Source organism: Nansenia antarctica (assembly GCF_963989245.1).
Source record: "Nansenia antarctica genome assembly, chromosome: 9".
NCBI classification, from domain to species: Eukaryota; Metazoa; Chordata; class Actinopteri; order Argentiniformes; family Microstomatidae; genus Nansenia; species Nansenia antarctica.
The window spans coordinates 11,952,425-11,976,977 of NC_137679.1; the positions used below are offsets into that span (position 1 = coordinate 11,952,425).

Below are 24,553 nucleotides of genomic sequence, written 5' to 3' on the forward strand. Positions count from 1 at the left end.
CCGAGGTTACAGGAGTATGAGCTTGAGCTCGAAAGCTCACTGAGTGGTAGCGAGGAGCGCACTCCACGGGATACAGTGGTCGGAGAGGCCGAGGTGTCCGCCGGCGCGCGGGTGGCTAGCACTGAGACAGCCCTCAAAGAGCACCAGCCTGAGGATGAGATGGCAGAACCGCAGGGTTTTGCCGTGGAAACGGAAGAACAGGAAGGAGAGGCCCGGTCCGACAGCGCCTGCGGGCGGAAGAGGGAGGGCCTCAGCCTTAACGATCTGCCTCCCAGTACGGCGCGCTCGAGACCTAGCTCCTGCCGCTCAGTGGCTTCCTCCCGGTCCAGGGTTTCCGTGGGCAGTTCTGCCTCTGGGGCGGATAGCCTGCACTCCAGAGGGAGTAGTGCCGCGCTGGCCGAATGTATGCGCCAACAGGCCGAGATGGCGTTAGAGCGGGAGCGCCAACAGGCCGAGACGGCGTTAGAGCGGGAACGACTCCAGTTCGAGCGTGAACGCCTCCAGCGCCAGGAGGCGCTAGAACGCGAACGCCTCCAGATGAACGGAGCGGAACGTGCGGCGGAGAGACAGCGCCAGGAGGCGTTAGAGAGGGAACGCATCCAGTACGAGCGCGAGCGCCTCCAGATGGAGGGGGCGGAACGCGCGGCGGAGAGGCAGATGGCGAGAGAGCAACTGCACGCAGAGAAGATGGAGGAAATGATGCAGACCATGCGCGACGTGTGCATCAGCAGAACTCCGTCGGCCCGTAGCTCCAGAGCATCATCCGCACGGCCCTCTCGAGTGCCATCTCCTGAACCCCCCGCCGATGGCTCCATGACCCCCGCCATGACTGTCCAACTACAGGCCCAGCTGACCACCTGGAAGGAAGAGGACCAGGGACCCGACCGCTACGCGGCCCAGAGGGAGCCAGCGTCGCTGCCCGGGAGGGGAGCCATCCCCCAAGAGCGTAGCACACCCCTAGGTCCTCCAGTGCACCAGAATGCATGCAGGCCGGACACCCAGACCGTCACTCCAGCCCCGATCATCCACTACAGGATGTTTCCCCAGGTGGAGGGACCCAAGTTCCCCTTCTTCAAGGACGAGGACAGGAGCCAGTATGTGGAGCTACGCATCTGCCTAGACACGCTCTTGGACGACTCCTGCTCCGAGTCCTACAAATATGTGATTCTCCTTCAGCATGTGAGGAACCCCAGAGCCCACAACATGGTTCTGGCCCATGCCTCCGCACCGACACCTTACACCAGAGCGCTCGCCGACTTGGATGCCCGCTACGGTCGTCCCTGGAACCACGCCCTTGCTGAACTGCAAGCCCTCGAACAGCAGGCCCCCATCAAGGATGACCGGGCGCTGGATGACTTCGCGCTCCGCGTGCACACCTTGGTTGGAATGCTGAAGACGCAGGGCCCAGCTGGCGCCAGCGAGATCAACAGCACCTCCAACGTAGAGCGGCTGCTCCGCAAGATCCCCCGCTTCCGGCAGGAGAGGTTCCGGCGACAGCAGCGAGTTCGTAACCCCGGGAAGTTGGGTCTGAGCATGGCTGCCTTCGCGGAGTTCCTACTGGAGGAAGTGCATGACACCAACGTAGACGCCATGGGTTACGCTGAGCCGAAGAAGGAGAGGGAGAAGGGAGACCGCTGGGACGGGCCGAGCTCGAACAGAGGACGCCCAGTAGGAGTGCTGCACACGGAGGAGGAGCCTCGGAGAGAGAGGAAAGCCCGACCTGAGGGAAAGGATTCCTCTCAACCCCCTCAAAAGGGACGGAGAGGTCCACCGCCATGTCCGTACTGCACCAGCGAGCACTGGTTCAATGAGTGCAGTGACTTCAACAACATGAGTACCGAGGCCAAGCAGAGGTGGCTCGAGGAGAACAAGAGGTGCTGGAACTGTGGGCGCGACCATCTGGCTAAGAACTGCACCTTGAGGAGGAAGTGCAACCGCTGTGAGGAGGTCCACCTCAACATCTTACACGAGGTCTCCCTTGCCAGGTCCACGGAGGGCACCAGAAGCCCTAGGTCCGGTCGCGCACCGGAAGAGGAAACGCCTGTCTACTATCTAGACTCGCCACAGAGCAGCGGCTCCAAGGTCCTACTGAAGGTGGTGAAGGTCCGACTGCACCACAACAACGCTGTGTACGACACGTACGCCGTTCTAGACGACGGGTCGGAACGGACCATCCTTCTCCAGGGGGCAGCGCGCCAGTTGGGGCTCCAAGGGACTGCGGAGAAGCTGACTCTGCGCACGATACGTCGCGACCTTAAAGAGGTCACCGGGGCGAGAATCAACTTCTCTATCTCCCCGGCGGGGCGGCCGTCGGACAGATATCGGCTTCGGAATGTCTTCACCGCAGACCAGCTAGCGCTCTCCCGCTACGACTACCCCCTGGAGAGATTACGCGCAAGATATTCCCACCTACGGCGAGTAGACCTACATCCGATAGAAGGAGCGGAGCCAACCCTTCTCATCGGCTCGGACAACGCTGAACTGATCGTGTCGCTCCGTCCTCCGCTGAGAGGACCACGAGGCTGCCCGATGGCTGTTAAGACTGCGCTTGGGTGGGCCCTCCAAGGCGCTACCGAGTGGAGAGAGAGGGACGGGAGAGCTACGTCATCCCTCCATGTCCGAACCGAAGAAGCAAACCAACCAACCGGACCGCCTGGAGTGGAATCTATTGCTGCCAGTGCACCTGGAACAGTTAGTACCACAAATGGTTCACCACAGGATGACCAACCAAAGAAGAAGTCTCTGTGGACAGAGCATAAGTCTCTGGATGGGAAGACCTACTTCTACAACACAGAGACTAAACAGTCCTCAGGGGAGAAACCAGACGACCTGAAATCTCCTGCTGAGCAAATGTTGTCTAAGTGCCCGTGGAAGGAGTACAAGTCTGACACGGGAAAGCCTTACTACTACAACTCCCAGACTAAGGAGTCCCGGTGGTGGCGCTACCGTGCCATGGCGGCAACAGCTGTTGCCGAGGAACACCTGCAGGTGGCCATGCACCCTCACGTGGCCGAGGTCAGCATTGACGCACCCGTCAACTCCGTCGAGTACACGTCAGCCATGGAAGTCTCAGCCAGTATTGTAGACGCCTCCAAGGAGGAAAGGCCGGAGTTGGCGAAGAAAACGTACAAGTGGAACCCAAAGGAGGAGGCCAAGCAGGCCTTCAAAGAGCTTCTGAAGGAGAATGGTGTTTCATCCGACGCGTCATGGGAGCAAGCCATGAGAATGATCATCAACGACCCACGCTACAGCGCCCTGCCCAAGCTGAGGGAGAAGAAGCAAGCGTTTAAGGCCTACAAGGCTAAGAAGGAGAAGGAACAAGCCAAGCAGCTCAGGAAGAGGAACTGGGAGGCGCTGAAGAGCATTCTGGACAACATGGCCAACGTCACCTACCGCACCACCTGGTCCGAGGCCCAGCAGTACCTGCTGGACAACCCCACCTTCGCTGAGTACGAGGCGCTGCAGAACATGGACAAGGAAGACGCTCTGATCTGCTTCAAGGAGCACATCCGCGCCCTGGAGAAGGAGGAGAAGCAGAAGACTCTGCTGAGGGAGAGAGACAACTTGTCCGAAGGTGCCGTGGTACTGGTGATCGACCAGTCCCTTCCACGCGCCGCCTGGCAGACAGGCAGAGTGACCAAGGTCCTGCCGGGTCCGGATGGAAGGGTGCGGACGGCCATCGTGGACGTTGGTGGTCGCACTTACACCCGACCTGTGGCACGCCTGATTGAGCTCCCTCAAATTACGAAAGACACTATCCCCTCCTACCTCACGCTGCTAGAGCAGCATAGCCAGTGTGCCTTCTTAGTTAACTGAAACCGAGGGTTTCATGGGGCGGCTGTTGTGAAGGCCCACAGTTTAGTGCCAGTTTAGTTTCCCCCAAATCAGCCCTTTTGCCCTGTTATTTCCTTTCTTATTTTTCATACTATTTCTGTACGTTTTATGAAGGTGTATGTATTATTATTGTACTGTTTATGTATATGTTTGATGACGTAGTATATCCGGGGTGTGTCCGTGACCCGGATGTTAGGTTCGGTGGTGTATATATAAGAGACGGAAGTAGTCCGCGAGTCAGTGTGTGATGAGAATCAGAACGAGAGAGAGAGGGAGGGGAGGGAATGTATATACCTGGGGATGTATACATCAGTTCTGTAAATAAATGTGTTGTTCATATGTGATACCGTTACCGTGTGTTAGTTGTTTGTATGCTAATGCTAAGTACAAGGCTAATGCTAATGCTAGTTCCAATGCTAAATGCTAATGCTAATTACAAGGCTAATGCTAATGCTAGTTCCAATGCTAAATGCTAATGCTAATTCCCATGCTAATGCTAACGATAGTAACTGCTAGTCTAACGGTTTGCTGGCGCCCCCTGCCTGTGTCCTCCTACACTGCCTATTTAGCTCCATTAGTTAGATAACCAGCCCCTTCCTAAATTATACAGTCCTTTTCAGCTACTCCCTGGTTACAGCCACACAAGCAAAAGCCGGTGGAATTAGTTTTCAGTACAGCACATTATTCTCTGCAGCACACATAATGACAAAAACAAAGAGTGCACAATAGACAACATCAAACAAAAAATAGACAACAACAGACAATCATAGTATGCATGTCGGTCATGTCAGTGAGGAGGGGGCTAGAGGGAGGCGTTCAGAGTCCTGATGGCTATGGGGGAAAAGCTGTTGGTGAAGCGTTTAGTCTGACTTGTAGCGCCTCCCGTGAGGAGAGGAGCTGGAAGAGGTGATGAGCAGGATGTGAGGGGTCAGAGATGATCTTCTTTGCCCGTTTTACAGTTCTGGGGGTGTGTAGAGATTCAACTGAGGGGAGTGGTTTTGCCTATGATTTTGGATGCCTTTTTAACAATCCGCTGTAGTTTGATCCGTGTTTGACTGTCTGTGCTGCCGTACCATACTGTATTAGAGGATGTGATGATGGACTCGATGATGGCTGAGTAAAACAGGATGAGCCGTTGACTTACAGTAACTGCTGACATAACGCCACGTTCCCACAGGTATCAAATGGACACCAGATGCCAATGGCGTGGCGGCCTTTGACTGCAGGAACCGTAACTGGTAAGATCTTGATCTGGTCCATCTCACTGGACACAGTGGGACACAGTAAGACACAGTAGGCCACAGTGAGACACAGTAAGACACAGTAAGACACAGTAGGACACAGTAGGACACAGTAAGACACAGTGGGACACACAGGGACACTGTCAAGATGTCAAGAGTCCCACAGGACCTCAAACACCCTGCAATTCAGGCATAGTGGTTTCCTATTTAGTAAAGTAAGTAAACATGGACACACACACGAGCAAGAATGGCACATAGAGGCAGGAGCCTAGCCAAGCAGAGAGGCGTTGGGTCCGATGTTTAAAGTCTTTGGTATGACTCGGCCAAGGGATCGACGCCTCACCTTCCGATCTCAGGGCGGGCACTGTACCAACGGAAGTTACACCATTGATACACTGCATGTTGCTGAAGTAGGGGGGGGGTCTAGCCCTTGGAAACCACTTACAGTACACTCACACTCCACACCTCAGCTGGCAGGTTAAACACTACACTGATCAGCTCCAGACATGGCTGGCTGTCTCTAATCAGCTGGCTAGCAGGTCCTGAGTTGGCGCTGGCTAGGCTAGGGTTTCAGATCCGGGGTCACGGATAGCACATAAGCCCCCCGACACCAACAACGGTGACACAGACAGGGAGAGCCTGATCCCATGGAAATACTTTAAGCCGCTCCTTAAGTGGTTAGAGGCTCAATACCCAAGTCAATGGGGCCCTCATGGGCCCCATACGTAACCGTTTATGCACGTATAAATTATACAATGAGGCATGCTATTTGCATAGGTCACATTTTGGAACAAAAGGTAAGGGATACTATGGTTGCAATGACGTACAGTGACCTATACTGTAGTGCCCTAATGTAGTCAAGGTCAAAGTCAAAGTCAGCTTTATTGTCAATCCAATATATTATACTATCACATTTGATTCAAAGCCAATTGTTTTGTAAAGGGTAACTTGTCTATAAGACGATGCCACACTATACAGCTTTTACAAGGGTAATTAAACCAGCCGATCTGCCAACCTTGCGGTCATTAGACGCCTGCTCTACCTCCTGCGCCACAGCCGCCCCAGTAAAAGGAATAGCACGGCGCCATCTTGGTCATGTTTCTATCACAGGTACATCCAGGCTGCCACCTCACCCAAGGACATCATCATCGTAGTGGACATCAGTGGCAGTATGAAGGGCCTGAAAATGACTATCGCCAAACACACCATCAACACCATCCTGGACACACTCGGGGAGAACGACTTTGTCAACATCATCGCCGTAAGAGAGCCATCCTGCCACTAAATACCCTGTTTTTTGTGTTAAATGTTCTCTTCACACTATGCTATGTCTTCACTGCATTTATCTACGTAGTTTTGGGGCTATTATCACTGTCTAGGTACTGATCTCTGCCTCACCAGGGGCCGGTTGCATAGAGATAGACCCACTCTTAGATCTCACTTTAAGTCAGTCTTGCTATAGACTCTAAAATGTTCCTGTTGCATAAAGCTAGTCTATGAGTGACTATGGTAAGAATGACTTAGATAGCCTGTCACAAAAAAACATGGCGGCCGAAACAACTAGACCTAGCGGCGGAAAATATGAGAGATACACTCCATTTTCTTCTGCTGAAAACGTATGTATATTGGAGGAATATAATGTGGAGAAAAGTATACTGCTTAGCAGTTTTAACCAGTGACGTAGTTTACCACGCTGGAGTTACAGTGTTAGCCCTGACTCGTTCCCATAGCAACACAGCTCTTACTGTAACTCAAACTTAGCCAGGTGGGAAGGTGGCTAACTTTCTAGACTTAAGACTTAAGTCAGTCTTATTTCTTATGCAACAGGCAGTCTAGACTGGTCTAACCTGAGAATATAAGACTAGTCTAAGGCTTAACTGACCAGTCTTAATCTATCTTTATGCAACCGGGCCCCAGATCCTCACGCCTTGCATGTACTCTACTGTCAAGCGCATTGAACTGCTCTTCTGTTCAAAGTGTTCTACATAAACAAAGTTGGATGGATTTACTGTTCAGTTCTCCCCTCACAGTACACTGACTACGTCCGCTACGTGGAGCCCTGCTTCCGGGGCACTTTGGTGCAGGCTGACTTAGACAACCGGGAGGTAAGTCCATTATCTGCCTCATGTAAGCTAAAAGAGATAAATAAGCCCACAGAGCTCTGACCTGCCAGGCATGGCTTTAGCAGCTGAAGTGTGCTCTTAACTACCATAACACTGTCCATTTCACTCCTAATGAGGGGGGAGGGGACACACACACACACACATACACACACACACACACACACACACACACACACACACACACACACACACACACCTGTTTGAGCTTTTGGCCTACTTCCTTAAATGGCCCGCTGCGTGTCAGAGAGCAGGTCAGGTCAGCCGTCAATCAGGACTGTGTGAGTGTGTCTGTGTGTGTCTGTGTGTGTGTGTGTGGGGGGGGGGGGGGGGGGGGTATTAGCCACCTAGCATCTGCTCCTCCTAGTCAACCAGTCTACCCTCTCAGGAACATTCTGGATGCTTCTTCTGCTACCCTGGCTCCTACTGGACCTCAGGTGTCACCGACACTTACCTTCTCTTTCAACAACCAACCTTTCCCGATTCCTGGGTTGTGTCCCAATGTTCTACCCTTCTCTCTAAAGTGTAGATTATGTGCACTTCCCCACATGGATTTAATGGAAGGAATGGTGGGAAGCTTCAAGCCCCTGCTTAGGCCAATCCACTGTTTTAAAATCCATGTGGCGATCTTCTAACTCTATACAGGTAGAAGGGGAGATAAGCAGGTTTGTTGAGTCACTGTTATTCTACTCTTTACTCAGGCATTCAGAATGGAAGTAAGTGACATTACTGTCCTCTATTGCTGCATAACTGTCCATATAACCAGTACTCAAGTTGTAAAAGAAAATCAGGGGGGATGGCGGATTTCATCATATGGGGACAATTTGAGCATCCCCACAGCGTCAGTGACTTCAGTGTCAGTGACTTGGTAAAAATGTCATTGCATGTGTGCGTGCCCCCCTCGGCCACAGTATTTTACTCAATATGCGCAAAACTAAATGTTGAAATAGCAGTAATACCACGTTCATTGATAAAATGGCATACAGGATGGAAAGGGGGGGATGGCAGTTTTAGAAGGGGGATGATTTTGACCGTTTTTATTTCAGGGGGGATGCCATCCCCCCTCATCCCCCCTCAACTCGAGTGCTGCATATAACATCAAGTGTAACATATGTGACACGTTCTAGTGTTTTGGTCCGCATGTCGGCAACCAATCAAAATGTTTTGACTTTTCTTTTGAGACACGGAACTACGTTTCAACGTTGTTGAGAATCACAACACAAACTCGCTAGTCAAGCCAAATTTGAATTACTGAAACGCAATGGATTCGGTGAGTAATCCCCACTGCTACCTAGTTAACTATAACACTACTTTACATTGTTAGCAAGCTCACAAAACAAGCTGTGTTAGTTGACTAGCGACATGTCATTGATTTTCAACAACGCGGAAATTTCAGATCATTACATCAGATCCCGACATGTGGACCAAAGCATTAGAACATATTACATAGAACATCACCATTCACAATGCTCTCTCCACTCTGTCCGCAGCATTTCAAAGTGCTGGTAGATGAGCTGCACGTCAAGGGTGAGGCCAAGGTCAAGAAGGCCATGAAGGAGTCCTTCAGAATCCTCAATGAGGTTAGTTCCCAGTACAGTACATCTCACACAAACACACACGCGCACGCACACACACACACACACACACACACACGCGCACACACACACACACACACACACACACACACACACACACACAGACCCACACACACACACACACACACACACACACACACACACACACACAGACCCACACACACACACACACACACACACACACAATCATCACATGCTGTTGGCACAGTGTCAGTGCCTGTGTGGTGCTTCCTTCTCAGGCTACAGTGAACGGGCAGGGCAGCCTGTGCAACCAGGCCATCATGCTGATCACAGATGGAGCCATGGAGGACTTCAAGTCTGTGTTTCAGGAGTTCAACTGGCCTGATCGCAGGGTACTGTAGGCAAAGCTGCTATTGACTCTCTGTATCATCTAATGCACACAACTCCTACCGAGTAGCGTATGTACTTACGTCTCTGTGTTCCTGCTTACCCATAATAGTTACATATCAAAGTACTATGTAACCTTATTATTTAAATACAAACTGTACCCATACCATACCTTTCAAAAACAGCTGATTGATCATTTCAATCAGTTAAGTGACTGTTCTTGTCCAGTTATCTTGCATTGCTATACAACCTGTATGGCTCATTGAGTAGAGACGGATGTTCGATGGGCCTGTAACACTTTACATTGAAGATCCCATATTATGTAAAACTCACTTTTTCAGTGTTTGTGTTTGGTCTCTGATGACTAACTACTGACACAGAAACTGTGTATAAAGCAATCCGATAATTGTTTTTGTGGGCTGCGTGTTTCAGAAAACATGGGATTCAACAAGCCATTCAGATTCGCAGAAGGGTTATAAGTAAACATATCAATAAGTTAAATATAATTATAAACCATTACAAATTGTGTAAACCCTTTACCAAGGGTACCTTAATGCAAAGTGTTACCGATGCAAGGAAATGTAGAGTCAATGCTTTCTTCCCCAGGTGCGGGTCTTTACTTACCTCATAGGCAGAGAGATGACCTTCGCAGAGAACACCAAGTGGATAGCCTGTAACAATAAAGGTGGGTGTTGTTTTTAAGTGTTTGCAGGACATAAAGACAAGTAAAGGGTGTGTGTGTGTATGTGTGTGTGTGTGTGTGTCCATTTGCATGTGTGAATGTGTGTCTGTCACAGTTGCTCACTTCTCATTCTTTCAGGTTACTACACACACATCTCCACATTGGCTGACGTTCAAGAAAATGTGATGGAGTACCTGCATGTCCTCAGTCGGCCTATGGTCATCAACCACAACCATGACATCATCTGGACTGAGGCCTACATGGACACTGTGGTGAGTAGTGATTACACTAACCAAGTATAATCATAATGATAATAATAATAATAATAATAATAATATTGTAGACAAACAAGATTAATATTATCATGTTATCATGATAATATTAATCCTATAGGCTATGTCTAAAATACTGTGTCCCAGTTCTCAGCAAACTTGGCTCTCCACTGCAGATTCTCCAACTCTAACTGAGAGTTAGATCCACTGGTGTGGTGAATGCTAGCGAGTCAAGCTAATATCAATGGCAATGTGTGTAACAAGCTAACAGTTGTGTACTGTAGGCTAGCTAGCCAAGCAATGCCAGGACCAAGTGTTAACTAATGTGGAAAACACAAGTGGGCAAAACTTACTTACTCACTTAGGGTAGTACAATAGTTATTTCACTTAGTGTAGTAAAACAGGAGAACACTTTGATGGTGGTGTACACAAAGAAAGCTCAAACAACAAAAAGTTGCTAGGCTAGTAGTGGCTAACTCAATCTCTTGTTGGCAAACCTAACTAGAGAGAACTTCACTCAGGCTGCGTTCGTAAATTCGCTCTGGAAATCTGATCAGCGCTCATGGAATGCCTCTTGTCCAATCAAATTACCTGGTCCCTTTTATGACGTTGAACCCAGTGTGCCCTCCGGCGCTCTCAGAGCGAATTTACGAATGCAGCCTCAGTAAGAGTAAAGCCTGATCCTCAGCAGGATTCTTGTGGGATAGAATAAGCAACTTAACTCCCCCGGGAAAGCTGTTAACAGTCCAGTGGAACAGTTAAGCTAGGTAGCCTGGTTCTATCGGAACACTGCAGAGACAGGCTTGCACATAAGAGTGAAGGGAGTAAACAATGAAAGGGACATGCAATGCAGTAAGCTGGGCTGGCCAGGGTCGGCCATTCAAAGCGCTCCTGGCCTGTTGCAGGCATGATTGAATAGGGTCTCAGTGAATGGGGAACTGTCAAGTGCATATCCATAGTGAGATGTTGAACCGAAGAACCCTTTATGGTTCTACTTAGCGCCTTTTTTCGAAGAGTGTAGCCTATCTATTGTCTTTGTCCTCAATGCATTATCATTATCTCCTACATTGTAGTGCATAGAGTGGCCATCGCCGTGTTCTCATTTTGTCACCTCATCTTTGTTGTCTCCTGTGTTTGTCTTCTGTCCTGTCACTGTTCATCCTCTCATGTCACCATGGACCTGATCTCTTACTCACTCTGAAAGCTCCCCAATACAAAGGAGGTAAAACTCAATATTGTGAAGATGATCATTAGCATGTTCATTACCATTAGGCACTAATATCCTTCTCTTATCTAGCTCCTGTAGTATGCAATATGACAACCCTAGTCGTCTATCTGTACAGTATAGTATAGTGGATAGTGTACATAGCCTTTATTTATGTAAACCAGCTCCTTCCCTTCTTGTGTTTTTTTTAAAGTGTTTTTTTTTCTTTTTTCTTTCCTAACACCAGGGGAGCCACCCCTCCTAAATTTCATTGTTTGGTACCTGTACTGTAGCAATGACAATAAAGACCATTCATTCATTCATTCATTCATTCATTCAACAGCTCATGGATTCCCTTTCATTTCTGATAGACACCAAATGCAGTTATATAGCTCCCTCTAGTGTAAAGACTATTAACTCCAAGTAGTAGTAGCGGTATGGTGATATGATTATGTGATTTGATGGTCTTTGCGGACCAAAGAGGGTTTTAAATAAATCTGTACAAAGCTAACTCTGCAATCTCTTCCTCAGCTCTTCAACACGAAGGCTCAAAGTTTACTTCTCATGACCTCAGTGGCAATGCCTGTCTTCAGCAAGAAGAAAGAGACGGTCTGTTGACAGAAACAAACAACTCAGTATGAAATGTGTAATAGAAGTAGTGACGACGGCACTGTAGCAGTTGTCGTGATAAAGAGTTAGTGGTTTACTCTTTATTTCATAACACAACAGCCAAATTATGATATGAAGATTAGTGCTCCAGCTTACTGTAAATTACTTTTTCCTGCTATGACGGGTGGATAGATGATTCACTTAGTCAAATGTATTTGTAAGTCGCTTTGGATAAAGGAGTCTGCTGAATGACAAAAATGTAAATGTAAATGCAATAATTTGGTGCCATGTCAAATGGTTGTGTAATAATGTAACCTTCCTTGCTAGCTGTCCCATGGGATCCTGCTGGGCGTGGTGGGATCAGACATCCCCTTACTAGAGGTCATGAAGCTGGCCCCAAGATATAAGGTATAGCAACAACCAGTTGACTGACTAAGTCACATTCAGACCTTATTAGCATATCGTTAGCCTCATAGTATAATTGCCTAAGTCATGCTTCACTTGTGGTCAGCCGAGCCATCTTTGTATGTAGTGTCAAAAATGCCTATGTCAAAAAGATGACTTGGGCAGATAGTGATTTTGGAATGTAACAAGCATTCTGATAGGCTGATGGCATAGGCAATAATGCACAGTGAATCAGCAGTGTTAGGAGAGTAGAGTTAGGCAGATATCTCAGTTTGGCCAAAATATGACATAGGCAATTATGCTATGATGCTAACGATATGTTCATTGAATTTAAAGATTATTTCATGTTTCATATGCCCAAAAAATATTTCAAGATGTTAAATCAAACAGAAGAGACAATGTCGTACTGTATGCCCCTACATTGTGGCACTAACTGTGGTTGGTTCCTCTGTTTCCTTCTAGTTTTTGGCTTGACTTGATCTATACGTGATATGTGTCCATCTCTTTTTCAGCTGGGCCCCCATGGATATGCCTTCCTCATCACCAATAACGGCTACATCCTGGCCCACCCTGACCTACGACCCCTGGTGAGTCCTGCCGCTAAACAGTACATGTGACACGGTCTGGTGTTTTGCTCCGCATGTCGGCAACCAATCATAATGTCCAGACTTTTATTTTGAAACATGGAAATACATTTCAACGTTGTTGAAGATCACAACACAAACTCGTTAGTCGGGCCAAAGTAGTGCAACGCAATGGATTCGGTGAGTAATTCCCACTGCTACCTAGTTAACACTAAAAGTGCGATAGGTGGGGTCATTTGACCTAGTCAGTAAAAAAAACTGCTACAATTTCAGGACCCACCTTTCATGATTTTTCCTAGATATGTGCGTTCTACAGTATCCTTAAATGTTCTAAATCTAGCTAGTATAAAGCGATTTCTGAGTGTTTCTGTGTTTCTGTGAGTTTGCGCTAGTTTTTGGCTGCCATATTTTTTTTCCAAGGCTGAAATTCTCTTCCATACCAGCAGAGGTCGCAGGGGGACACAAAGAAGTGAATAAGATGTGTTTATGCTAATATCAATCTTATTCACTGAATCTAATTCAGCATATACCAGTATATATACATTGGCAGAACACCGTCAATGGTGCTGGTGTTTTGTCGATTACATTTTTCCCCGCTTTTCCTGGCACCTGGCCAGTTTTAGGTGCTTGTAGGAACATCGTGCTTGCTGGCTTGAGTAACATGTTGGTTTTTTTCACTATGAACATTTCTACAAGCCAACTTCACGGTCAAGAAGGCTGGCACTTCAGAAAAGTCTGAACATTAAATCGGATGCCGACATGCGGACCAAAACACTAGACTGTGTCACAAATGTTATTCCAGTATAACTATCCAGCACTGAATCAATGTCCTACCCATTCAAATCCATTGAGTCAGTTATTCATTACACAGTTATGTAGTATATTCCATGTCTCTCTATTACTCCCCTCATCTCCCCTGTCCTTACATGATTGGTTAACCTCACCTAAGGGCGGGCTTGTTATCTGTATGTCTAAAAATTCTCCATATTGTCATCACTTTTTTGAGGACGTTTGACTGTCAGACCTTTGTCTGTTATGCTTGTAAACTGTCCTCCTTTTGCAAAAGATAATTAAATACCTTTCCTGTTATACAATCTGAAGGAAGCAGGCTGCCCTTTGATATTTTACTATTAGGCACTTAAATATTTTCCTTACACCTTCCTCCTGTCCCACAGTACAGAGACGGTAAGAAGCTGAAGCCCAAGCCCAACTACAACAGTGTGGACCTGGCTGAGGTGGAGTGGGAAGACACAGATGAGATAGTGAGTTCACATAGCACACATTCAGAGCTGCGTAGCATTAAGATAATCAACGTTCACCCACATACTGTACAGTACAGTATTGGAGCTACACCTTTCCAGCCACAGATAGGCCTGAGCTTCACCATCTAGCTTCACCACTATCACTGAGACTGCTAATGGCCCCTGGCCTGAGCTGGATTACTCTTCCTGCTACGACTGGTGGATTGATGATTCACTTGCTTAGTCAAATGTATTGATTGTAAGTCGCTTTGGAATAAGGCGTCTGCTAAATGCCAGAAATGTAAAAGAAAATGTTCACCAGATACAGCCTTGACCACAATTCAATCTACACATGTATTGGACCGTATGATTGAGCTACAAGATGTTAAAAAGGGGATTGTGTGTGTGTGTGTGTGTGTGTGTGTGTGTGTGTGTGTGTGTGTGTGTGTTGTGTGTTTCATCTTTATAGTTGAGGACAGCCATGGTGAAAGGGGAGATGGGTACTCTCACCTTAGACATCCGAGCATCAGTGGACAAAGGGGTGAGTGACATCTTGTGTGAGCCAAAATGGTCGTTGCATTTTTTCAAATATGTTGAGCATTTGCTTGAATATGCCAGATGGATGGGCTTTGCATTTTGGCGACTATTCAGTTCAGAGCTTTCAAGTATTTGAAATGATGTGAATTATTTTAAACCCGGTCTGCTGGTGTGTGTGTGTGTGTGTGTGTGTGTGTGTGTGTGTGTGTGTGTGTGTGTGTGTGTGTGTGTTGGTGTGTGTGTGTGTGTGTGTGTGTGTGTGTGTGTGTGTGTGTGTGTGTGTGTGTGAATGTATCAGAGATAGGTCTCATTATGGTTTCAATGATGAGTAACAACTAGATCATAACAACTGGATCATCATGTGTGTGTGTGTGTGTGTGTGTGTGTGTGTGTGTGTGTGTGTGTGTGTGTGTGTGTGTGTACTAAAACTAAATTTCGTTGTATGGTACCTGTACTGTATTAATGACAATAAAGACCATTCATTCATTCATTCATTCATCATAACACAATTCTCCTTTTTTCTCTCCAACAGAAAAGGCCGCTGTTTTTAGTCAATAACTATTTCTATACAACCATTAAACAGACTCCATTCAGGTACAAAATGCACACAATTCTATTTGGTTTAGGTCTGGTCTGGTTTAAAGTGTTTGTATGGTATGTGGTGATGTCTGCAGGAGGTTGTTCAGGTAACTGAGCATGTTGTGTGTTCTCCAGCTTTGGCATGGTGCTGACCCGGGGTCACGGACAGTTCATGATCCAGGGGAATGTGTCTGTGGAGGAGGGTACGTTTCCCTCTATACTATATATATGTATATACTGTATATGTTACGGTACATGTGGGAATATGGTACATGTGGGAAAACTAGGGTTAGGGTTAGGTGCTACGTCGACTTGGTACATGCTGGCATGTCTAACCATAACCCTAACCCTAACCCTAACCGTAGCACCCTAGCACCTAATCCTAACCCTAGTTTTCCCACATGTACCGTATTCCCACATGTACCGTAACATATATATATATATATACACCCTCTACCTCAGTATTCTACTGCAGAAGACGTATCTTATTGACTGGTATCATTCTCATCCCTAGGCCTGCATGACCTGACTTCTCCAGACCTCACCATAGCCTCTGAGTGGTAAGTGTGGAATGGATTGGATGTAGTAGAGTACATGATAGTACTGACAGTATTGGACTAGAAATTATGCAGCATTGAACTTAATTGAAATGATATAGTATTGGACTTCATTGAAATGATACAGTATTGGACTGAATAGCAATTATACAGCATTGGACTTAATTGAAATGATACAGTATTGGACTTAATTGAAATGATACAGCATTGGACTTAATTGAAATTATACAGTATTGGACTTAATTGAAATGATACAGTATTGGACTTCATTGAAATTATACAGTATTGGACTTAATTGAAATGATACAGCATTGGACTTCATTGAAATTATACAGTATTGGACTTTGATGCTCTAAATCAGGCTCGCCAAAAGTCTGGTTCCTAGTCTGAGAATGTTTGGTTTGACTGAAGAGACCGTTCCTGGGTTATCAGGGTGTTATCAGGATGTAGTGGTGGTCTCGGTTAGGGTATAATGGGCTGGTGTTCGGAAGGTCATGATTTCAAATCCCGCTGGGATCACCACTAGTGTGCCCTTGAGTAAGGCACTTCGCCCTAAATTACTCCAGGGAGAATGTCCCTGTAATCTCTAATGGTAAGTCGCTTTGGATTTAAAAAGCGTCTGCTAAATGGTCAATTATCATGGAAAAATGTAAACGTATATACTATATATCACATAGTATAATACACACTATAATCATATATGATTATATGATTCAGAAAAAGAAGTGTCTGAAGAAACAGGGCTTGCAAAGTGGATATGGTTTCAAGTTGTATTGGACTGTCAAGCTTAACAGATGTCACATTTTGAGTATGTCTATAGCAACAGTATGCTCTTCATTGGAACCACGGTTAGTTTGTGTAACTTAAAAACCTGAAGCAAGCCCACTAATACGTGTGACTAATAACTATAGTCGGCTTGCTAGTTACTTAGCTAGTTATATATGTTTTAATAGATTGATGGGTGGCATTCTATCCAGTCAGTCTATTTGTAAAAGACAGGAGCTAGCTAGCTAGAGACAAAAGCATAAAGCAAATATTTTGCTAGATATCAGCTATCTTCCAAATGGCAGTTTTTCATCGTTTAAAAGCAGTTGTGCATATCACTATGAGCGATGCACCCCGATTATGTATGGTGTTATGTATGCCTATGCAGTAAACAGCATTTTCTTTCAATACATTTTTGTCTCTAAATTATTCCATGGTTTTCTTTTAGTAGATGCCGCAGGACGAATGGTGCATAAATATGGGAAATAGGATTCGCTTTTCTTGGAAGTCTATTGGACAAACACACACACATGTTTGTCTTACTTCTCCTCAAACGTGTACAGTATTTCTCATACGGGCACTTAACTGCTCCAAGTTAGGACACGCGGAGGAGAGGAGGTCTTGGCACGGCTGATATTATAGAGAAGATTACAGTTATGATTCTGCTCAACATGAATAATTGCACCTCCAAGTGGGCAATTTCCGGGTTTGACAGTAGCCATCATTTAAGGATATGGCTTATATTGTCTCTCTTTTTATTTATTTTTATCTTTGGCTTCACCACTCGGGTTTCATTTTGGCCCACCGAGCCAAAAACCTTGGACTCCCCAAGGGTACAGTATTAGATTGTACACTAAATGATACTCTAAATGATAGAGTGTGACTGTACCTCATGGCCTTCCTCTCAGGACCTACTGTGAGACAGACATCGACCCTCACCACCGCAAGTACACCCAGCTCCAGGCTGTCATCCGCTACCTCCAGGGAAAGGAGCCTGACCTGGAGTGTAAGTATGTCTACTGCAACCTGTCCCATGATCCTCCACAACAGGGTGGGGATCAAATTGATTTAAATTCAGGAACTGATTTTAATTTACAATTCACAAATGGAAAATGGATTTTATGTGTTGACCTTAAGCTTCTAATTATCTCAAAGTAAAAAATAAAATAAATAAAAAGTCACTTTTAAGATACCTCAACCTCAAGTGAATGACCTTGCATGAGAATACAACTTCTAAGAAGTAGAGGGCTGCAGAGACAGACTTGACAGTGGGTGCCGGATCAACCACCCTAACTAAACACATAGGGCCTACTGTACATGGACATGAGCACAGATGTAATAGTTAGAACATCACAGGTACATTGGTTAGTGAGATATTACAACAGAAAGAACAGAAAATGTACCCAGAACCAGAAATGGCTATTTGTGTGGAAATGGTTCGACATAGAAACATGAACCATGACATCAATCATAGCATGTTTAGCGATTGCAATTGGAAGTGTTAGGGAACAGTTAGCACATGTTAACATGGTTTACATGCCTCTTCCTTCCAGGTGATGAGGTGCTGCTGCGTCAAACCCTCTTTGACGCCGTGGTAACGGCTCCCTTGGAAGCCTATTGGACGGCTGTGAGCATGAATGCATCTGGGTATGCAACTGTTTCAGTATCGTTTAACGAATGTTTAAGTCAGTGTACTAGTAGAGTACTAGTACTATGTGTGAGTGTTTGGTGTGCGTCGGAAAACAAACGTGTCTCCCCTCTCCCCGTGTCCTTCAGGGTGGAGGCAGGCATGGAGACGGCGTTCCTGGGCACTCGCGCTGGCCTCATACGGGTCTCCAGATACGCCGGCATAGAGGCCAGCGTGGCTAAGTGAGTCACACTGCCATAGAGGGATGATTTATTGCATCACCCACACCTGTCATCACGTCTAACCGCTGATCCATAAAGGTCTTCTGCATCAAGAGAGGAGGGTGGGAGGAGGGCGGGAGGAGGGCGGGAAAAGAACAATGTTCTCCCCACTTAGAATGATTGATGGATAAATACAGTGGATTCCTATTTTATTCTATTCTATTCCATTCTAGCACACCTATGAACCTGTATGTATTAATGATATTATTTGACCAAGAGTTTGTTATAAGGAGAAAATCATTGTTCCACAGGAATTTCCTGACTCCAGCGGATAAGGACAACCTGTTCACCCTGGACCACTTCCCCCTGTGGTACCGGCTGGCGGTGGAGAACCCTCCTGGCAGGTTCATCTACTACATCGGCACTGACGTGAACAAAGGTACGTAGCTGTCGTCTCCCTGCCTAGTGGTAGTTTGTAGGCCTTGATTAGGCTATTGCTTGTAGGCTACACGTCGGTGCTCCAGGTGTGTGATCAGTCAGTCTTCACATCTATCATCACTGGTCAAAAATTGTAGAGAGCGAGAAAACAAAACAAACAAAAAAGAATATAAAATAATATAGTAAAAGCTATAAGAAAATAGTTAAAACTATTAAAAAAAAAAAAAAAAGAAGCAAGAAAGCAGTGCGAGGAGAGGAGCGAGGGAGAAGCACGTCTACTCTACTCAGAAGCAGGAAGCAGTTGTGTGTCAGGTAATTATGGTTATGACTGGAGGTTGCGAGAGATAAAGGACGATTGGCAATTTATTTCGCTGGTACAAATGAGAAAAGTTGTGACCGGTTCATTAAACTGTTTGAATGTGTTGCCTACTACTGATAGAATGGGCCGTTTATTTGGAAAAAGAAAAGAAATGAAGATTAATTCCAACATTCTCAGTGAGATCCTGATCGGAGAGGACAACGGATCCCTTCATATTATATTCAGTTATCCTCAACCACTCATTGCTGGAGACCTGCCCTCTGCCTCTACCCGGACAGAAACAAAATAACCAACCTAGCAGCCATGCCCACTAAAACATAGTGTTGCACAGTGGTCTGTAGCAGAAGCAAACTGGGGCCCCTAAGCTCAGAGTGCAGTAGTTCCAAGAAATCTACTCTTTTGTCATAGTACCCAATCATATTTTTTTCCTACAGTATTTTCAGTACTTATAGAAACGTAACACAGATGGTCAGAGGTTTTACGAGAGAAATCTGATTGCTGATTGGTCTATCCTCTAATGACAGGTGGGAAGTATATCGTCTCCGTCACAGCTGTGAAAGTGTCCTCTGGAGGGAAGACAGCCATGGCCGGAGGTAAGATGTGCATGGGGTCGATCCTACCCATGGGTCAGTCCTATTGTATGAACAAGCTCTGTCTTTGACTGTATTTGATCATTTGAGGTACAGTAGAGCCTGACCTACCTGTCTATAAACGGCATCAGACATTGACTGGGTGTTGTCGATGGGTTGGCACTTCTGTGGTAGTAGTAGAGCCTCTGTTGGGTTTAGAAGAAGGTGATAGAAGGAAGTTTTTTCCTTCTATCACGGAGACTGCCAATGGCCCCGGGCCTGAGCTGGATTACTCTTCCTGCTACGACTGGTGGATTGATGATTCACTTGCTTAGTCAAATGTATTGATTGTAAAGTCGCTTTGGAAATAAGGCGTCTGCTAAATGCCAAAAATGTAAATGTAAATGGGTCATCCTCAAGAGTCAGAAAGCTCATAGTATCTATGGTCATCAGCTTCCGGTTAGCCTTGGTCATGTGAAATATACAATTTCTCCTGTCTTTGTTATTAGAAATGTAGACATACAGTATATCAACTAGAGTGAAAATGTTTGGCTTCACCGAAAGGGTGACGCCCTGGTGGCTTGTGGGTGTATTAACATTTCCATGGTAACATTCTGTGGTACTGAGCACAATTTCCCATGTGGAGGGGAAGCCCTCTGGTGGTGAGGGAAGTGAAGGTGTTCTGTAAAGTTGATCTGTCACTAACTCCAAGATGATTTTCATAATAGGCTTTTTCACAAGGGTTATATTGCTATCATTAGGGACACAGGCCCTGGCACGAAACTGATTATCTCCCTAGAAAGAAAAGTGATTGATTCTTGACAAAAGGTATCATAGATAAATAAACTGTTTATTTTCAGCATTTGTTTTCAACAATCCTCTAGAGTTCTCTTCATTGTCTCAGGTAGAAAATGAGAGAAAAATTAGACAGTGTTTCATGTGCATAACAGTGAAATAAACAGGGGTAACATTAATGAATGAATATGACATAGTTGTTTAATGAATTAATATGAATTTGACATCGTTGTTTCAGAAGAGCAAATTAATAAGATACTACAAGTGAGCAGTTTCTCTCTATTTGAAAGAGGAATTATCTGAAGCATCTGCATTGCTTCCATTGCCATCAGAATTTACCACTCATATTGAATGTCAAAATGGTTTAAGAGAACTGCTAATAGTTGACTACTTGTTTAAATTGATTAGATCTGCCATTGTAGAAAATAGCTTAGATAGAGGGTAGTCTACTCTGGCAACTCGGGCAACTGCATATCCTTGGATTATAGCTGTGGTTATTTAGTAGAGGGGATTGAGCCACTGTACATCAGCACAGGTCTAATACTATATTGTCTAGAATATTTCAGTTTTCTCTCCAGTCATCGAACTTAGTAACAACCACAACTTGGGACTGTTTACCTTCTTAAAGCCACAATCCGTAATTTGGAAAGCCATTTTTGGTTACATGAATTGATATTGATATTCATGTAACCAAATATATATATTATATATATATATATATATATATAGTATATATATATAGTATAATAATTTGATTCTTCAAGAATAAAACGTATAGATGGCTCTTTTGCTTAAGTTAGTACAACGTTCTTACCCCATTGTAACCAAAAATATAAGGTTGTTTTAATACAATGTTAACAAACAATAAGAGTATAAACAAACCATACAGTATATACGTAGCTTCAAAATACCGTAAGTTAAAAACTCACATTTAATGTCTCCATAATTCTGTCTATGAAATTGAAAGATTTTATAGTATTTTCCATTACGGATTGTGGCTTTATTCGTGTAGCAAAAATTAGGGTCACAATACATTGGACATAATAACAATTTTAGTATGATTTATTTTGTAACAATGACATATCTAGTAGGTACTAGACAAATCTAGTACCTTGCCTCAAATACAAAGAAAACTTGGGGTTTTGGGTAAAACCACAATAGAATTAAGTAAAGTTTAGAACCAAGGTGAAGAGGTGCTGGAATCACAACACAATTGAGCCAATTCATAGAGCGTCCTTCCTCTCATAGAGCATCCATACTCTCCGTTCTATGAAGTAATGCAGGATTCCTGTTGCATTTTGTCCGGCGTTCTATTTTTCTCATGTGATATCCACAAGCAAAGGGCGACGGAGGCTCCGTACGTCCTCATCCTCCTCGGTAATGAGCACAGAGGAGTCAGTGGGGAACACTTAATCCTTCCAACAGCAGCAGTAAGACAACCAAAAAAGGTCAAAAGCTGCTAATTCTATATCCCTGGACCGCGGGCTCCTCTGGCGACGTGGGGGAGGACACCTGTCCCCCGTCCTCCGTGTCCGTCTCGGCTCCCCCCTCGGCCGACATCAGCGGCTGGCCGCGGCTCTTCAGCTCCCTCTGGTACTTGGCCATCAGAGAGGCGTAGATGCAGCCGTACGTGGCGGCCACCACCATCATCACGCACACCACGCCGCACACCACCCCGGCTACGATCTGAGTGCCCGCGGCTCGCCGGACGCTGGCGGGCCGGTAGCGCTGACGGACACAGTCCTCCCCGGCTCCGGCGCCCTGGGGCCCTGCATTGAGGCGGTTGGACCCGCAGGGCGGACGGCTCACCCTGGGGTCCCGGGGGGGGTCCCCGAGGCCGCCGGTGGCTCCGGGAGCGTAGCCCGTGCCGCCCGTGCCGCCCGTGCCGCCCGTGCCGCCGGTGCTCCGGACCTGGTTCTCCAGCTGGAGACAGTAGTTGAACATCTCCGCCGGGATGCTGCGGATGTCCCGCCCCCGCAGGTCGGTGGGGAGGGTGCACTGCACCGCGTCCACCTGTCCGTCTAAAGAGAGACGCAGTAGGTCGTTACCGTCATACGTGATGTTAATAACGTGTCCTATACAAAGAACCGAGATGAACTAAGCTTCATTTGAGACATTACCAGAGATTGTAGACTTAAAACAGGCTTACAGACAGATCCTAAAAATATTAAATGTACAGTAGATTCCATTAAATGCTCAATTAGCCATTCGGAGAAACCCAGCCAATACCCACATTCACCTCTGTAGAGCATCCACTCCATCCAGTGCTTGAAGTCCCTCAGCTTGCAGTCACACTCCCAGGGGTTCCCAGACAGCCGGAGGTGCCTCAGCCCAGCCAGGGGCTCGAAGGTGGCCCTCTCCAGGGCCCCCAGCTTGTTCCCAGCCAGAGACAGCCAGGCCAGGCCCTGGAGGCCCTCCAGCAGGCCCTTAGGCAGAGACACCAGGCCGTTGAGGGACAGGTCCAACCCTCTCAGCACCGACAGGCTCCGGAACAACTCTGGGCTCAGCTGCTGTCGCACGCTGCCCCCGTCCCCCCCCCGCCGCACCGCCTCCGTGTCGTCAGTAGGGGTCGCGGGGCCGGCGGCCGACGGCCGTCCGCCCAGGTAGTTCCTGGAGAGGTTGAGCCACCGCAGCGTGCCGAGGCCAGAGAAGGCTCTGGGCTGCAGGGTGAAGAGGTGGTTGTCGGAGAGGTCCAGGACCTCCAGGGCGCTGAGGTTGGAGAGCTCTCCGGAGCCCAGGGAGGAGAGGTTGTTGTGGGGCAGGCGGAGGGCGAGCGTGTCCTGGGACAGCAGGGGCAGGACAGTGGCCAGGGAGAGCAGGTCTAGGCCTGTGCAGTCGGTACCGTTGGCGTTGCAGATACAGCCGGACGGGCAACCGTGAGCTGCCCCCCCCAGCAGACAAGCCAGCAAGGCCAGGAGACTTGGCAGAGCTGCACAGGCTGAGGATGAGGAGGGGGGGGTGGGGGGGAGGGGGTGGATGAGAGAGAGAGATGAGGTAGAACTTGAATTATGCGCTTTTTTAACTCTCATATCAGCAGTGTAATACATCTAGGCTGCGTTTTGATTGTTCTTTTTTATTTAATTTAAATTGTTTGATCGATTGATAGCGTGAAACTTAAGTTGTGAACGAATCGCGAGCGTCGATGCTTTTCTATGATACTACTGATGACGTATCAGGGTCTTGAAATGATCCCATTTCATAGGGGACGATTTTCAACCACTACCCCTTTTGACTCTCTTCCGAGGGGCAAGCCGTGGCTCCGAAACGAGGGGTAGAGGTAGAAATGGGATTGGGCCCTAGTGTCCCGAAGAAAAAAATCTCCTGGGTACTGAAATGTTCATGACCTCAGAAGGGCAAAACTATAAACACTGGACTATATTTATCCTCGCCACAACATACAGTACGCAATATTCCTTGATACTTTATCATAACAGTAGCTAAACACAGTGATGTGACTCAGCCCAGTCTGACCCGGCCCACTCACCCAGGCTCTCCAGGTGGGTCCCACCAGGCCTGTTGAGACGCCGCATGTCTGCTCTGCCTGCTCTGGTGCCACCCTACACTGGCACTGGCATCTGGATGACTCAGCAAGTATGCCACCTATCAGCAATAGAGACCGCCCTAGTAAACACAATGAGAGAGAGAGAGAGAGAGAGAGAGAGTGTGATTCATACGAGTCATCATATGAGACTTGATACACTAAATGACAGTGTTGAGACCATTGAGTTTTTACACACACACACACGCACGCACACACACACACACACACACACACACGCACACGCGCACACACACACACACACACACACGCACACGCGCACACACACAACCACACACACACACACTTACAGTATGTAATACAGAATATGGTTGGCTATAAAAGTTATTATTATTATTATTATTATTATTATTGTTATTATTATTATTATTATTATTATTATTATTATTATATGTAGCAGCAACAACATACTCTTTCCCACTTGATAACAGCAATATTCTACCATTTTACAC

At 46.5% G+C, this 24,553-nt stretch overlaps 2 protein-coding genes across 2 annotated transcripts in view; one reads left to right on the plus strand and one right to left on the minus strand.

Moving 5' to 3' along the window:
* The window catches only part of LOC308165327 (voltage-dependent calcium channel subunit alpha-2/delta-4-like), a gene marked incomplete at both ends in the record, with an annotated part of 66,783 nt that overhangs the window by 19,357 nt on the left and 22,873 nt on the right, over window positions 1-24,553 (plus strand). The window contains 21 exons of the mRNA XM_080539485.1: window positions 5,012-5,072; window positions 6,186-6,336; window positions 7,106-7,180; window positions 8,686-8,775; window positions 9,030-9,143; window positions 9,745-9,823; window positions 9,959-10,092; window positions 11,297-11,314; window positions 11,828-11,905; window positions 12,233-12,313; window positions 12,823-12,897; window positions 14,070-14,156; window positions 14,605-14,676; window positions 15,205-15,266; window positions 15,387-15,454; window positions 15,766-15,811; window positions 17,482-17,579; window positions 18,127-18,220; window positions 18,350-18,442; window positions 18,733-18,860; window positions 19,703-19,771. Coding sequence (XP_080395611.1) covers window positions 5,012-5,072; window positions 6,186-6,336; window positions 7,106-7,180; window positions 8,686-8,775; window positions 9,030-9,143; window positions 9,745-9,823; window positions 9,959-10,092; window positions 11,297-11,314; window positions 11,828-11,905; window positions 12,233-12,313; window positions 12,823-12,897; window positions 14,070-14,156; window positions 14,605-14,676; window positions 15,205-15,266; window positions 15,387-15,454; window positions 15,766-15,811; window positions 17,482-17,579; window positions 18,127-18,220; window positions 18,350-18,442; window positions 18,733-18,860; window positions 19,703-19,771 — 1,773 coding nt within the window. The remainder of the gene's footprint in view (window positions 1-5,011; window positions 5,073-6,185; window positions 6,337-7,105; window positions 7,181-8,685; window positions 8,776-9,029; window positions 9,144-9,744; window positions 9,824-9,958; window positions 10,093-11,296; window positions 11,315-11,827; window positions 11,906-12,232; window positions 12,314-12,822; window positions 12,898-14,069; window positions 14,157-14,604; window positions 14,677-15,204; window positions 15,267-15,386; window positions 15,455-15,765; window positions 15,812-17,481; window positions 17,580-18,126; window positions 18,221-18,349; window positions 18,443-18,732; window positions 18,861-19,702; window positions 19,772-24,553) is intronic.
* On the minus strand, window positions 21,992-24,072 carry LOC308165016 (uncharacterized protein; the record flags this gene model as incomplete). Its single annotated transcript, XM_080539117.1, has 3 exons — window positions 21,992-22,563; window positions 22,782-23,480; window positions 24,027-24,072. 3 exons carry the CDS (start codon window positions 24,070-24,072, stop codon window positions 21,992-21,994), a joined length of 1,317 nt encoding a protein of 438 aa, XP_080395243.1.